At 38.9% G+C, this 16,806-nt stretch overlaps 1 protein-coding gene and 1 long non-coding RNA gene across 9 annotated transcripts in view; one reads left to right on the top strand and one right to left on the bottom strand.

The window, feature by feature from the left end:
* SLC39A12 (solute carrier family 39 member 12) overlaps positions 1-12,093 on the top strand; it is a 34,740-nt gene extending 22,647 nt beyond the window's left edge. For all 6 annotated transcript variants that reach the window (XM_014269857.3, XM_014269868.3, XM_026795705.2 and 3 more), the window contains 4 exons: positions 937-1,000; positions 4,637-4,795; positions 6,132-6,319; positions 10,628-12,093. In XM_014269857.3, the coding sequence (XP_014125332.2) occupies positions 937-1,000; positions 4,637-4,795; positions 6,132-6,319; positions 10,628-10,756 (540 nt within the window). In that variant the 3' untranslated portion in view covers positions 10,757-12,093. The remainder of the gene's footprint in view (positions 1-936; positions 1,001-4,636; positions 4,796-6,131; positions 6,320-10,627) is intronic.
* LOC113459739 (uncharacterized) overlaps positions 1-16,806 on the bottom strand; it is a 168,794-nt gene that overhangs the window by 130,145 nt on the left and 21,843 nt on the right. The gene's annotated exons all lie outside the window — the stretch shown is intronic.

Genomic DNA, 16,806 nt, shown 5'->3' with positions numbered 1-16,806 from the left:
TAATAGTTTTAACACACTTTTTGGGAAAAAAGCCCTCAGAAATTAAAACTCAGTCTTTCTAGTTTCAAGCAAACAAGTTTTTTGGCTTCTCTCTCCCTCCCATGAATTTCTAATTTCTTCCATCAGAAAGCAAAGCCCCAAGGAGGTAGTGACGGTGAGAGATTATTCATGTTCTCCCTTATCTCCCAACAGTTGCAATATCTATTAATTAAATGTTAGGGCTGGTGCCTCAATTTATCTCTCTAGGATAAGGAGGAAGGCACTTTCTCTTTCCTCACTTGAAGTAAGAGTAAATTTCACCATGGAGTGCACTCAAGTGCTGCTATGCCCAGCCAGTGCTGCCTGGTCCTGAGATTAGGCCCTTGCTAAAAGCCAAGACACAAGGCTCTGGAGGCTGCACCACCCCCTGAAGAAAAACCCCTATATTTTGAAAGGGGATGAAACCTACTGATGATCATATTTTTAAGTCTTGTGTTTTCACACAAAAACTGTGAAGAACATGAGTAGCTAAAAGTCTCTACCTCTTTTCCCCTGGAAATCCTATGGACACATTCTCCAGGAAAATACAGTTATCCAGGCATGACAAAATCAAAACATGCAATTTTAATTATAATGTCCCTTCTAGTCTTTGGCTCAGATTTTTGTGCATTCAAGCAGAAGTGTGGCTTCCTTGGGTTACAACAATGCCTATGCACGTATTTCTTCCTACCTGAAATAGACTTAACCCTCTCCGGAAGAGGTAGATTTCTTTTTTATGTCTTTCTGCAGTACCAATCACACTGCCAGTGGCCAGTAAATTTTTCTAATGATGTCTGTGCAAATAACCATTGACTATCTTTAATTCAATAGCTTGAACTTTGTTGATATTTTCCTGTATTTATGGCAGCAGCTGGAAGACACTCTTAACACTGACCCATTATCTTTGCTTTTAACTAGAGAAGCCCGGAAGATTCGGAACCTGCTGAAGTTCCTCCAGACAGCAAGGTGATCAGCAAAAAAAGTTAGTATCAATAAAAAGACTAGACAAGACAGGAAAATCCTTCGGACCTAAGATGGAATTGAAAGTGTGCAGCTGGCTTAGCTCTGTGTTTGCTGTGTGACACATCATCACATCTGATGGCGCCTGGCGACATAATTTAATCTCTGCTTAAAGACCTTCTCAGCTGCCAACCCTGTAATTGTGAAGTTCATTAATCTCACACTGTCCTTGCTTTAGTATTTGCTGTCTCACTGTTGTAATCTATTTTCCTAAAGTCTTTACTTAAAGGGAAATAGTCAAAAATTAATACAAGACATATTTTTTATTTTTAAACTTAGCTCAGGCTTTTATTTCTGAAAGTGGTGAAACATTTTTTTGTAGGCTTGCTGTGCTAATATAATTCTTCATCCTTTTTCTCTTACACAGTAAAGCAATAGACTCTTTAAAGCAGTAATGATTTATCACAGGTATGGAATTACAGCCTCATGATGGCTCTCAGTTTTAGAGTAATCTGTTTGCTTCTGAGAATTTTGATAACTTCTGTCTTCTGTGGTTTTTTGCTGCTTAGTAAAATTATGAAAATAGAGTATAAACCAAATTTTACCTTTAACTGTACTTTGTGACCTTGGTGAATTCAGTAGAGTTGCAGTCATTCAACTGACAGAATAATATTTTAATTGAAATCAGTTTCTTTACTATAATTAACTCCCCTTTATTTTGTGATCTCAGGTCATCAGTTTGGTTTATTTAATTGTGTCATTATCTTCTTCTAGGTTCTTAATATTCTGTTCTTGTGGATTTCATTTCTATTTCTGAAGCATTAGAAATCTGGATTTTCATTTCTTCTCTTTCACCTCTCCAGTATACACAGTCCAGTGGCAGTTTAAAAATGACTAGAGATGGTTCATCTCTAGATGTTTCTGTTTGGTTCAGTCATCATAACCTGCTAAGCAACAACAAATTTCTAGTGATCTCAATGTTATTTGTTCCAAGTTACTAAATTTGGGATAGCGTCTCAGTAATTTTGTTTAGTTTAATTTTTTCTCATACCTCAGTCTTACTTCCATAAATGAAACCTTAGTAGGGAAGGGGGGGAAGTAATTTGTTGAGGGTTTTTTTTGTAGGGGGGGGGGGGAATTCATAATTACAAAAGTTTGTTTCGTTATGTTTCTTTTAAACAGCTAAGAGCATAAACATACCTGAGTATCTTGATACTGAGTTGAGGCCCTTCTTCCCCAAAACTTAATGGAATCTGTGGGTCTAAGAGAGAAGCCAGAACTGCAAAGTTTCACTGTAAATGCCTGTCAAATAGGACTGCAAAAAGGGCCAATCACATAGATAGTCAGGGAGTAACTTAGAAAGCAAAAAAAATTTTCAAATAAAAAGACATCTGACTTGCCCTCTCTGCATATATCCCTACTTGTTCTACCAATATCAGAGAAGACCAAACAGTAGCATTTTATACTTGTTGTACTTTGTGACACTTTACATTGACTAGAAATGTTTTTTCTGTGTTAGTCATGGAAACATTGGAAAATATCTATTTATGGATAAGTTTTTGCTTTAAACTCTTATTCTAAACCTAAGAAGTGTATGGTTGAGGTCCTGTAGCCATTAGTTTTATGAAAATTATAGAAAAGAATTTGCTATGAGTTCTGGTCTCCTATTTAAGCAAAGAAAAAAAGTAAGATTGTTGGATGGAGAAGAAGAGGCTTTGTAGAAAAACTTAAGGTACTAAGTTAATAGTTAATACTTTGTGTTGGAATATAATGCAGTGAGATAATTGCCAGTAACAAAGTTGCTTTAAAATAGGTTGAAAGTAAAGTAAGATAAACATTCAGATTTGTTTATACATGCATATTCTTAACTTTCTGTCAAGTAAGTTCAGAAAGCTTATAGCTGTAATTGCTCCACAGTGTTAACCTGATCCCTGTGTTATATTAAAACATCCTGGAATGAGTTCCAGTAATCATGGTATATCTTCTCCAGCAATCAGATACTTGAACAAAACAGACTAATAAGACCTCAGAGCAGGCCATGAATTCATCCTGGCCAGTGCTTATTACAAATCACAAACTTAATGCAAGGCAGCAATCTATTATTTCTATGTAATTCATGCTCTGCACTATTGATCATAAACTGCCCATGGTGTTTAGAGAGTACTGTGCAAACTGGGGACATCCACGTCCTGCTCTGTAAGCTGGCAGCAAAATCTAACAAGCCTGCCAATTTTTCTGAACCCACAGAGCTCCCAGACAACCAGGGAGGATTTTCTGAATACGGTTGTTAGGCTTTTATGTGCTCTGTGTGTTTTTTATAATAGTCTGAAAACTTCAGTTCTAGCCAGTTTCTGTGAGAAAAATATCTCCCCCATCACTATAAAATGGTCATCTCAGAGAAACATTACTGGAGTGACACCTGGTAATAACTGTATTCAGACAGATCGGGGCAGCTTGACGTTTGCTCCTTAGTCTGTCATATTATGTCTATGCGGGGTCACCAGAAGTCAGAAAAATACATATTTAGGGCCCAAATCATGACCCTGCTCCTTCAGGCATGAAACAAACCCTTTTCAAAGTGTTCTGTCCATTCTGTGCAGAGGGAAGCTGGATGAGTTTCTTGGCAGACGTTAGGCAGCCCTGACTGTAAGACTGTGGATTAAATGAATGAAAAAAAAATACAGGATGGGGCAGCCAATTGTGTGTTGCTAAGTTTAGACATTGAACCTATATGGAGCCTTGCTGCTTCTTGAAGAGATAAACTGCCTCCCTGGGAATCTGTTCAGCATTCCACCCAGCTCTCTCTGTTGCAGGCTGGGCAGAGAGACCATCCCTAATTCCCTAGCCTGATTTCAGTACTTGCATCACTAGTAGCACCTTTCCACTCATGTCAAGTGACCTGGTGCCATGAACACCCAGTACACTGTTCCACACTAAAACAAGGTCACAGGGCAGCATGGGAAAGACAAACAGCCATCCAGACCACAAGCAGTGCTCCAGATAGGAGTACTGTGAGCATAACAGCCATTAATTGATTGGAACAAATGTTGGATATAAGCATGCTGTAACCCTGTTCTATAAGTGATACTCTGAGGCTTGTTCTCTTTCATTTCTATCTTTCACTGTAATACAATTGCATAAAAAACCAGATCCTGCAAATACTACTCAGTAGCAGCAAGCTTTACAGGATTGAAACTATCAGCTGTGTGATATTCATCTTCACTATAGCTCTGCAACTCTGTGAAAAATGGAGGAAGAACCCCAAATAACAACTAGAAAACTTGTGTGAATTTCATCAAATAAAGAAGAATTAATAAAGAGTCTTTGGATGCTTCATTAGACAGGACACAAACCTAATTTTTTGTCTAATAGTTGACCTAGTAAGAATAAGGAAGTTATTTCTTGGTATTTGCATCTCATTTTGAATTGTCCTGGAACCTACCTTTTTTTTGTTTCAAATGTATTGAAGCAAGTGCAATAATAAGGACAAATCATATAAACAATGTTTCCCTCTGATTATTATGACTTTTTGTAATGTTATATGCAAATTCACCAAAAACGCCAAACCTTTTGTAACATAACAAAACTGGCAATATCTATGTGGGTTAATACTGGGCTTTTTATCTGTTTGTTTGTTTGTTTGTTTTTCTATTTTGAGGTAAAAAAATCAGCTTGTTAGCAATAATGGTTCTGGTGGGCGACAGTCTTCACAATTTTGCTGATGGCTTGGCAATAGGAGCAGCATTCTCATCCTCAACAGAAACAGGTGTGACAACGACTGTTGCTATTTTATGCCATGAAATTCCTCATGAAATGGGTAAGAAATATATGTATGTATTTTTCCTGATTGACTTTGTATTTCCAGGTTTCCCAAAAATTTCTTTCCTGTATGACATTTTTGGGAATTCTCGCATACAGCATCATGAATTACTGTGTTACAATGTGAGACTGATATTTTCTTTGCCCTTCACAAAAACCAGAGGAGGCTGCTGCACTCTGCACACTGGATTCCCTCCCATTTGACCTTCTCCAGATACAAATGACCTCAGGTCAGAAGTGACCTGTTCTTATGTGTACAGACACAAAAAATAATAAACTGTAAGCAAGACCTAGGCCATGCCTGACACAACAGGTTATCCAAGAATTTCAATATGCAGCAGAGCTATTTAATCAAGTATTCCTCTTGCTACCATCATTCCTGCTGCTAATTTTACTTTGGACAGGACAGGAGGATTGTTCTGTTGTATTACTGCCCTTGATTGATTCTTTCTGGTAAAACTTTCAGCATGACTGAAGCTGCTCCTGATATTGTGTTGATGAATGTTTATGATTGGGAAGTTTGATTTGAGAACTGTAGGTTCTCATTTCTATCATTAAATGACAGAAGATTTCATGTACTATGTAGAAAACTCCTCCAGACAAAAAGGGGGGATGGAGGATTGCTGTAAATCTGGTAACTCTGGTTTGCATAGCAAAGCAAATTGAAATACTTGACAGTTACCTCCAAAGATACCTTCTTAATTCTGGGGCAATAGTGCCCCAGTGTCAAAGTGACATTTTTACAGTCATGGAGCAAAATTTTTCAAATCTTCTAGTTTTGGCCTGTTATGAAATCTTTCATTTTAGAAGAAAAATGTGTGATGGGGTTCTGATGTACAGCTTACTGCTAATGATTAGGGGTGGTGGAATCAGTGGGATTAAACTCAAACTGGGATCAGACTGGTAGAGATTACTCTGACTTGCAGCACCTGTAAAACACTTAAAGACTATGCTGCAAATATACCCACATGATTTGAACTGGCAAGTTACCAGTGGAGAAAGATTTAGAAACTCTGGGAAACCATGTGACTTCACTTTTGCATGTATCCAAGCTGGAAATGTCACGGAACATAGAGAACTAACAGAAAGCCACTCCTCAATACTGTATGCTATCTTTAGGAACAGCTAAAAAGTACAAGTCGATTCTTTCTTGTTTTGGGATTTTTATTTCATACAGGACAAGTTTATAACTAATTCTACAGAATTCTAAAGGCAGGTATCCATCATTCACTATCTTTGTACATATCTTAATGATTTTCCTTCATGTTTTATTACCAAGAGTCTTAAAAATACATTTATCAGCTAAATAATAAATGTTCTTCTTTTCTATGCAGGAGATTTTGCTGTGCTGCTAAGTACAGGGCTCCCAACGAAGATTGCAATTTTGATGAATTTTATAAGTGCACTAACAGCATTCTTAGGACTTTATATTGGCCTTTCTCTATCAACTGACCCATCCATTCAAAACTGGATCTTTACTATTACAGCTGGAATGTTCTTGTATTTATCTTTAGCAGAAATGGTGAGAACTTCAGTCTATTTTTATATTTTCTTTATAGCATAGCCACATCATAGATGAGTGTCAAACAAATGCAGGAGGATGAACTTGGAGACAAAAAGAGCTTGTTAGGAGGAGCATGTTGTCTCTCTTGTGTGTGTACAGTGCTTAAAAAAGTAATCCGTTGTTCTTCTGTGTCACTCTCATGCTAGGTGCCATTATAATGAACAGGGGAAATAAAGATCATTAAGAGATTAAATAAGAAAAAGACATAATGGAATTTTAGAGTATTTAAAAAAAAAGCTTTTGAAGAGTTTCAAACAATGTATTTTTAGTTAGTTAGTAAAATATATATTTGAACTTTCAGGGGTTTCAAGATCTTGATTTTTTTTTCTTTTTCTGCCCTTTTCTTATATATTTTTCACCCTTTGTTTCAATACAAACTTGCAGTTTCAGAATTTAAATGTAAGATGCTTATCCTGAATCCTTCCTTTTTTTCCTAGGGATGCTTCAATTAGACCTTAAGTAACAAAAAAGCTTTCAGATTACTGCAACTTTTTATAGTTGCCCAATATTTTTCATACACCCAGTTCAATAGCAATGATTGTCTAAATAAAAATAAAGTGTGAAGATACAGGGTAGGAGGAAGGTCTCAGCAAAAATGTGGAGCAATCATAGGTCATAGTAGACACCTCAGACCACATAATTTATTGAAGAGATGGATAACAGTTACACTTGTAGCTATGCAGACCTTAAATTCCTGCCCAGCTTTGTCACATGGATCTTTAACCATCATGTGTTGATGTAAATCCCTTGCAAGCTCCTCCACAAAGATGGAATGTTTTGAGTGAGGAGATCAAGAGGGAGAAAAAAAGAAGTCTCTTCATAAATTATTACTTTGTTTTTTTCCCAAGGCTGTCTGTCTCTCCCTTGTGTTCATTACCACTTCGTGCCTGAGATGCTCTTTACCAGGTTCAGGCATCATACTTTAAATCTGATATGCCATTCCAGTATTATGACCTATTTAAAATTCTACTTACAGTAATTGATCTTAGACCTTGGTAGTATTTTAGTCTGTTTTTGCTATTGTAACTAGAGGAAAATGAACATAAAGTTCACCTAAGAGCTTAAGAGGGAACGGCCAAAGGATTGTGGATGTGTCAACAGTCCTGACTGAGGTAGTAAATAACAGACAAGAACACTGTGTACCAAGCTGCAGCTTGTTCTGACAGAGAAATTTGGAAGTGAGGCTGCCTACCAATTGTCTAGGCATGGTTTTACTGATGGGGCTAGGAACAATGTACACGTATTTTTCCTTCAGTGTAGGATCGGCATCCATCAAGGATTCACAAGCTCCTAGAACAATACCATGTTTTTCCCTGAGTCTTCAAAGCAATGTGCCAGATGTAAATCCCAAGAGAAAATATAGTTCCAGGCAGAGACAGGGACATGCTTTGCCTCGTTCTTAGCTTGTCATCATAATCTTAGTCTTGATGAGAAGGGAAGAAAAAATGGAGAGAGAGGGGAGGATCTTATTTCTCTCAATTCCTTTTATTAAGACGACTCTTATCAGCCTTTCTCTGCATTTTGTGAAAAGAACTGCCATTGGGTGGCTCACCTGTTTGTCAGTGTCAAATATCACAGGGATTAATTTATTTTAAAAAATATTTATGTTGCACTGCAGGCATCCATAGGTCTGAAAAGTTTTGTGTTTCTATAGTACATCTCAAGAGAAAATGAGCCATTCTTTTTGTATTTTTCTACTTTCTGCACAGAAATAGGTTATATACTGTGCTGCACTCATCTACAAACAGCAGTCATCAGTGCTCCTGCCAGTGGTGTACAAGCACTCAGTAGTACACAAAGTTTGACTGTAATTTTCAGTACTTGTTTTATGGGCTTTCACATATTCATGTGCTTGTCAGAATAGCATTTAAATAAAACTGAACAGCCTCACTGGTTTCTGCACTGAGGAACACTGAGGCGTGTGAGTGGAGGTTTGTTGACAGAACAGCACTGCAAGACTGCCACCACAGACAAAGTAGCTCAAATCTACTTCTGTGGTTAATTAAAGGTTTTTCATTCCTACAAATGGCATTGTAACTCCATTAGCAAGCTGGAGAGACTAATAATTTCAGAAACTGAATAAGGAGCAAAAGATAAAATCACTTATATCTGTCATTTTTCACCAAGAAATCATACAAGCTGGAGTTTACTCTGATTAATTTTAAAAATGTTTTCAATTTTGAAGATAAGAGGGTAGTTTTTAAAATGATTTGCTGGACTGTTGCAGTGCAGCACCCACGCCACATGTGCCTATCCAGTACATGCCTGAGAGCCTCTCATGCCTTCTTTCAGCGTGCTGCTTCCTATTTCTTCTTATCTTTTGTACACTCATGATAACATGAGCTGGAGTAGAACAGAGCAGTCCCTTGATTAGCAGTACCTCTTTTGCCTTTGACAGACTTGAAGCATTAGCAAGTGTGATAGCTCCCAGCAGCTTGGATGTGGTGCTACGTTCCCTTAACTCACGGTTTGCATCTGCCGGTTAAAAAGGCTTATGCTTTTTAACAACAACATTCTCTCTGCTGTACCACAAGCTTTTTTGCTCAGAGAGAACTGGGTGACCATGGCTGATGTTGTGACAGCAGCCATTTTATTTTAACAGGTAAGCAGGGATGTCACACTAGGTATGGCTGTAGAAATGGTTGGTGTGCTGGTTACGTGCACGTAGGTTAGATGGAGGGAGCAGACATCTGCATGAGACTTGGAAAAGGTACTACTTGCTAAGAACTCCTTTTGAAAACTCTCTTAGGAACCTACTGTGCATGTGTGCAGCTCCTAAATTGTCACTGACAGCAATAAATAGTCACTGACAACAATGAAAATTAAATTTTGCAGTGGGAGGAGAAAATTTTCCTGTTTGGAGAACTTTTCACTCAAGCACTGGGGAAGAGGAAAAAATAGACTGATTATAAGGATAAATAAGAAAGACTAAACATCTAGACTGGGACCCTGGATTCAGGCTTGGTCTTAATTAACAGTTTTTACTTATATACACAAAAAACTCTTGTGTGCTCTGAGCACTTAAAACCATCAGTTCAGAGTTTGATTTACATAAGAACTTTGAGGTGTTTACACTTGCTTTAGATGAAAAGTTTATGATTATCTTTAAACACTGATCAAATATGACTACATAAGTTTCTGTACTGTAATTTAAACCACTGCTTTGTTGTAATAAAAATCCAGGGCATTTGGGTTTCCCTGTTTTTTTCAGGCAAAGCTTTAAAGCGGAGGCAGATTTTTCAGCCCAGTTTTGTTCTGAGCCCAGGCCAACTTTGAGAGAAAGAAGGATGCAGAAGCAGCAGCCCCAGAGACCCCCCTCTGACAGAGGGAAGGACAAGCATAGCAAACACTCCTGTTTACCTCCTTGGTCAGCACCACTCCACTGTCTCCCAGTGGCTGCTGCTGTTACAGCTCCTGTGAAGAGCCTCCAAAGTGCACAGGAACTCAGTAGTTTTATTCAAGCAGAAAAAAACCACACAACCAAAACCAGAGGTCAGCACCAGACTATTGCTCTGTATTTATTTCCAGAGTTGATGTGACACTATTAGCAGTCATCAGTGTTTCCCCTGAATAAAGCAGAAATATTAAGAGAATTTGAGCCGGAGGCACCATTTCTGCAAGCTCTGTTTAGACACATATTTAGTTTAAGCCTTTGATAAAACACACTGTAGAGTGAAAGGTCAATGCAAGTAGCTTTTATTATGATTATAAACAAGTGTTGCTCCATTACATGATTTAAAACTCACAGAGAAAAATACTAAACATGTTTTTTTCAAGCATATTTTAAAAGTCCTGTTTTCTACTTGCACATTTCCTAAAGTCCAAGTAAATAGGAGTGTTGCCAGTTATTTCAGAAAAAGCATGATTGACCCTATATATAGTACTCAGGCAAAAAATACTCCAACTAGTTTATTCCCACAAAAGGAAATCACTAATTTTACTAAATAAGCATTTCCTTGCAGACAGCTGTATAAAATTACTACAAAGTATTGAGATGTTAACAAATTTCAGAATCTTGTTTATCATTCTTGTCAGTGCTAGTAAAAGAATCAAAGTGGGTAGAATTTGATTAATTTAAATATTTCGCTGTCAAGATCAGCTTTGTCAAAATGTACAGAAAATGCTACACACTTATAACTATAGTCAGAAGCTCAGCATTTTGAAAATTACTTTTTTTAAAATGAAGTTTGTCTTGTTTTCCCATAACTTTTTTCCCCACAGATGAATGTATCTGGCTCTCATTCTGCTGTCTTATTCTTTTTTTAGCTTCCTGAAATGACTCATATTCAGACACGGCGACCCTGGTTGATGTTTCTCCTACAGAACCTTGGATTACTGTTAGGCTGGTTTTGCCTCTTACTTTTGGCTGTATTTGAACAGAAAATTAAAATATAAGTTTTCTGTTGGAAATCTCAAAGTACCACTTATGACAGTGGATAGCATTATTCACAATTTTGTTATGTCTGCCATAGTAATATGTAAATTAAGTTGCTGGGATTTTATATCTGAACAGTAGATAACTATTTTACTTTATTAACTTATTGTTCAGATTTTTGTAATTATTTTTTTGTAAACATGAATGTTTAGAATTCTGTTATATTTGTTACTGAATTTACCAGATCCCATGCTCAAACTCACAGGAGCTTTTGATTAGTTTTTATTGAGACTGTTCTAGTTGAATGTTCTAAGTGATCTCTGCCAGGCTGATTGAGGTAAAGAATAAAACACTTTTATATGCAATAATTAAAATGGACTAACCATAGTTGAATAATTTGAATATGGAATGGTTTTTTGCCTTTTAGTACTAAGAATTATTTCTTTAAATCTAAAAAGCATAGCAAAGCTGAACTGCTAAATGGCATAAAGCAATCTCATAAAGTTTGCACTTTATACTTTGTCAACGTAAAGATTCTCATCACTTACATCTTACTGGACCACTGTGGCAGGAAAAAATGACAAGTGTAAATGTTGAAGTTTATGATGCAGAAATTTGGGAATACTCTTTTTGGACTATAATGCAATTTCTCATATGTGTGATGGAACCTGTGACAGTCAAGCACTGGACTAACCACCTTTTGCATTGCCCCACCTGCAGTGGTTGCTTATAGCAACTCCTTATGAAGAATTACAAAAAATATGTTTAAATTGCTTTACCCTGATATGCCTTCCAAGCTTCTCAAATGAAGGGATTTCTTATTGCTTCTGAGACATCACATTCAATAAACACTTGCCTTCCTGTCAGCAATTAGCTTAATCATAGTTATGTGATGTGCATTGTGGAAAGAGCTTTTTCAATTGTCTAGAGATCATGTAGCCTCACTGCACCTTCTCCCATCCTGAGTGATTTTTGTGTAATTAGTCCTCTTGATTTCAAGTTATTTCTGCAGAAGTTGAGATGATTAATTTAATTTAGTTTTGCAGAACCCGGTCTGAAACAAATATACAAAGCTGAGCAGATTCCAGGAGGTATTGAGTAACACTCAGCTGTGTGATTTCAGCTCTTTACATGATCTCAATTTCTGGTGCAAGGACTTCTTCACTACCTTATTTATACTTTTGTATGAGAACTAAATTATGTTCTTTTTTTCTCCTCTGATGGGCTGTGGAAATAGGGAGAGCAAGTTACAGAACAGACATTTATTCTTTATGAAGCAACTGGAAGTTTTCTTTTCTTTGTCTAAACTCTGTCCTGAAATATCTCTACATTATGACACAACACGACTGTGTCACAACGTGTCCTGTGTTTATTTGATAGCTCCTAGTGAAGGTACAATTATTCTCATATTACAGAGGGGAACAGAGTCTACTGTCTGCAGCAGACTGTCACACCTGTTAGTTCTCAAAAGTTTCATGGGCACTATACTAACTTATCAAAATAGAAAGGGAAGACAATACTGAATGGCACTGTTTATGATAGCTCACGCTCATGGGCTTGTGAACTCTTAGTCAACCACTGACTAACCCTCAAGGAAAGAAAACCAAACTTAGAGATAATTTTAAAAGTAGATATAGATTCATTTTCAGTGCCTGTTAGTTACAAGAAGCTGTAGCAAATAACCCAATGCAAATCTAGACAAATTTAGACATGTACATTCTTTCAGAAACCTTGTCCCAAACAATTTATCCAAGGTAAGACAGAAGGTCTCTATCTGACAAGGGAGTCAACTGAGCTCTTTTAAAGGTCTGAAGTACAATCCTAGCTTCTTTTATTTAGGTGTGCAAATATTACAATTGCTTTTTATGTTAATGTAAATTTGAAAGGTGAGTTGAGAAGCCATGTCTAATGCTTCTGTTTTAAAAGTTGGGTTTTTTTTCCTGGAGCTTGTACTTGATTTTATTAAGTTAATCTTTTTTAAAAGTGGCTTCTCAGTACTTCATCTGTTTGTATTGGCACCGAGTCACTTCATGACCTTCAGCTGTGACAGTCAATTCAAGCAATAGCAGGGCATCACTGGACGTAAGCAAAATCTATTCTTGTATCAGATGGTGCAAATGAATATTGGAAACATTCATTATTTGAAAAAGAAGAGTTACCATGGTTTGAATGCTTGTGTATGCCTAATGTTTGCTTCCACGGAAAGCAAGATTACCAATACCATCCTGTTTTGGTAATGTTATTGTATTCTGAAATATTTGTCCACTATTTGTTAATGTGTCTGAAAGAGAACAAGTAATTTCGACAGAGTGTACTTTAAGGTTTCATATGAGCATAGGTTCCCATCCAGATATGTTCTGTGAACATATTGTATCTACATCTATTAAGAAAATGCCATCTTTTGGCTATATATGCTTATCAGGCATCTTGATCACATTTATCAACCAAATGTACTTGTACAGCTTCCACCACAGGCACAGATACATTGTCCAGAAAGCCAGTTAATCTTTATTTCTGTGACAGAGCTCTTTGGTTTTTGTGGTGCTTGTCAATAAGTGAGTAGTTCTGTGATCATTTTACCCTGGTATCAAACCTGAACACCTGAAACGTCATCAGCATATGAAAGTTTGAATTCCTGTGGCAATTAGAGAGAATTTATCTCACTACTTAAGGTTAGTGGCTCTGCTGTAAATCTCTTTACATTAGTGTCTTTAAAAAGATACTGAAGGTGGAGTATTACCATATGTAAACCAGGACCTCTAGCCTTACAGAGGGCTGGAAACTGCTCCTATGGATCATTAAAACGAAAAACTAAATAAATGTTTCTTATTATCTCTTCTCCAAAGAGATTCACCTGTCGACTTAATTGTTTTGGTCAATGTTCTCTAAAAATTCCAAAAAAAATAATAGGATATGTTTTTGTGTCCTTACAAAAGAGAAGACTCAGCACAAGTGTTCTTATGATGCATTCTTTTTTAGTTTGTTTTAAATCTGTAGTTTGTTCATAGAGATTTGAAACAGATCTCTTTTTAAAGCCAGATACATCTTTCTATTGCTTCAAGCCTAACAGACAGAGAGCATAATATGCCAATGTTTTCATTGAGTGAAATCCTGAATAGGGCCTGCAGAACTTCATCACTTGCAGCCCATAAACCAGGACTAGTTTTCTCTGTAAGAGGTGTGCAATTACTCAAACAGATGTTATGTGCTTGATGGAGAGATTACTTGGTGAGGTTTTACAGTCAGTCAGGCAGTTCTAACTAGATAATCATAACGTTCCTTTGAAACTTTAAATACATGAATCTAGAGATAAAGGAATTTTTCTGGAAGAAGCTGTTTAGTGTTTCTCCCTTTCATCTATTCTTAGTTTTCAGGCACTCTTAACATGGAATGATCTTGCTTTCCTACACAGAAAACCAGAGAGAAAAGGAAGGGTTGAAAGAATTTGTTTGCTACGCTATTTTTTCTTGGAAGTTAGATGGCAGAGCGCCTCATAAAGAATACTTCCAATTCCAAACCACCAGCACTCCTGAGAGCTGACCTTGTACCTCTCTTTTCTGTATATGTTACACATTATCCAGTGACTCCTAAGATAAATAGTTCCTCCTTTGCAGTCAGTTATAGTAATGCCCTCAAGTTTCTGGAGCTCATCTGCATGTTTTAAATACTGCCATCTATTCCTTTACTGTATTTTATGCTTTAAACATGAATGTGGCCTTTTCTGCAGAGACAGTTTTTCTTATAAGAAAACATTGTTAGTTTTGGCATTTACCCTTGAATTGTTTTTCTATCACCCTGCCATTGCACTTGAGAAAGCAAATTATCATTACAACAGTTTTGAACAGGTTTATATCTGTCTGATGTATGGATTAGAGCTGATACCCTATCAATGTTCCTAGCTTTTCTTTCTTTACAGTAACCTTTTCTCAAGCCTTCCTCTCATTTTAAAAATAAGCTGCCTTCTATGTGAGTGTAGCTGTAGGAATGCGACTACAGAAAATACAAGCAGTAGTTGCACAATGGCTTTAATCAAAACAAAAAGTCCTGCGATTTATTTCACCAGACCCACCTACATTCCCTTCTCCCCAAAAGAACAAAAAAATCCACACATGGAGCTGTTGCTCTGGGTCACGTAGGGGAATGTAAGAAGTGCCTCTTTCCTTTTATGTCCCTGATAACAGGACCAGCACAGACGCCTGGAGGCATCGGAGTCCCTGCCAGGCTGCGGCCGGCGGAGCAGGGCCCGGGGCAGGGCTGGAGCCGCTCTCGGCACGGGACGGGCCCGGGGCAGGGCTGGAGCCTCTCCTGGCACGGGACGGGCCCGGGGCAGGGCTGGAGCCGCTCCCGGCTCGGGGCAGGGCCCGGGGCAGGGCTGGAGCCGCTCCCGGCACGGGACGGGCTCGGAGCAGGGCCCGGGGCAGGGCTGGAGCCGCTCCCGGCACGGCACGGGCTCGGGGCAGCCGGGCTCTCCCGAGGGGCACCCGCGGGTGGCACCTGGGCTCTGGCAGCGGGAGGATCCAAGGGTTTGTCCCGTCTCACTGCGGGGCACGTCGGTTCACGCTGCCTGCTTTGGGAGTGAAAACTCTCGCGAAAGCTGTCGGGCCGATCCGCCGTGAGCGCGGCTCCGCAGGGTAGTGATCCATCCGATCCACCCGCAGGATCCCGCAGTCAGGGTGATCCCAGGATCCCCAGGGAGATCCATCTCCACCCTACAGCTGCGGGGCACCCAAACGGAGCGCGGCGTGGCAGCCTCTCTCTGCCAGGGTCTCAGCTCTGCCATTGCCAGAGAGCATCAAGCATTACCTGGCAACCCAAATCTGCCCAGCAACCATTTACATATTGGCCCAAGATAGTTCCGACCGGCTCTAACACAGTGCTACAGATAGGTCTGTATGTGACATCGTTATGTTGCACTGCAGCTGGCTGGGGAACCCTCCTCCTCTTCCCAGGGGCCAGGAGGACCTAATTTGACCCATCCAAGAGAGATGAAATGAGATATGCGTAGGGAAATAGACCGATCAATTATTATGGCATATTCCAGTCTTGATTTTAGATCACACCAAATTGTCTTCCATACACTCTCATGCTGCAGACAATGCCTGCTCTGCTCTGTTGGGCGGCTGCCCAGGCTGTCCTCCTCAGGGCACAGGGCAGGTGAACAGCAGCCATAGCTCAGGCCTGGCAAGTGTTTCAGAGCATCCCAGGTGTCCCTGTATTGCTGGTGCACCCACCAGCACACCACCTGAGGAACACTCTTTTTAGCTTTTCTGGCAAGGGCTTTCTACTGTTTGTCTTTCCACCTGCTATGAAAATACCATAGCCCATATGATACAGGCTGTTATCTGTTCTTGTCCACCACCCATGGGGATAGTTTTGGACAAGTTTTTTTATTTCTTCAGAAAGGGAAACAATGTTGGAGAATTAACTGAGAATCACACAAAAGGAGGTGCTGGTACACAGTGGTACTAGTAATGCATCTCATTTTTGGAGAGACGCTGCTATGAGTACTGAGCACAAACACAAGAAAGTCATCTTTTGATTCCACACTGAAGTGTGTTGGTGTTATCTTGGTGCTCTTGGGTGATTTTATCACCAACAACTGGTAGAGTGCCCTAGTTTCAGGACTTCAAAGGCCGTATTCCTGTGCAAAGGCATAGTATGAGCTCTGAAGCAAGAGTACACCTACTTTTTGACTGTCATCCCAGTCCAGAAGAGGTTGGGTATTGAATTTAAGTATACAACCTAATGCCAGCAATATGCATGGTACAGTGACCCAGGAGCAGGTAGCTATGATTATCAGCAAGTTTAGAAAGGTGTAAATGGGCAATATACATCTGGTGGTTCAGTATGCCCAGGACAGCACAGCAGCATTCAGAAAACATCCACACTGGGCTATCGCCATGAATGCAATTCTTTTCCCAGGTACTATCTACATGAGAAGTCCCAGACATGCTAAAATCATTCTGTTACACTCCAGAACATCACTGCTGATATTTTTGCACAAGGTTCCACAGAAAAAGATAAAATGCACAATAAGGTCTCTTCTGTAACATGGAAAAAAACTGAACAC

This window comes from Zonotrichia albicollis, chromosome 1 (genome assembly GCF_047830755.1).
Source record: "Zonotrichia albicollis isolate bZonAlb1 chromosome 1, bZonAlb1.hap1, whole genome shotgun sequence".
Lineage (NCBI taxonomy): Eukaryota > Metazoa > Chordata > Aves > Passeriformes > Passerellidae > Zonotrichia > Zonotrichia albicollis.
This window is presented reverse-complemented; position numbering and strand designations above follow the sequence as displayed.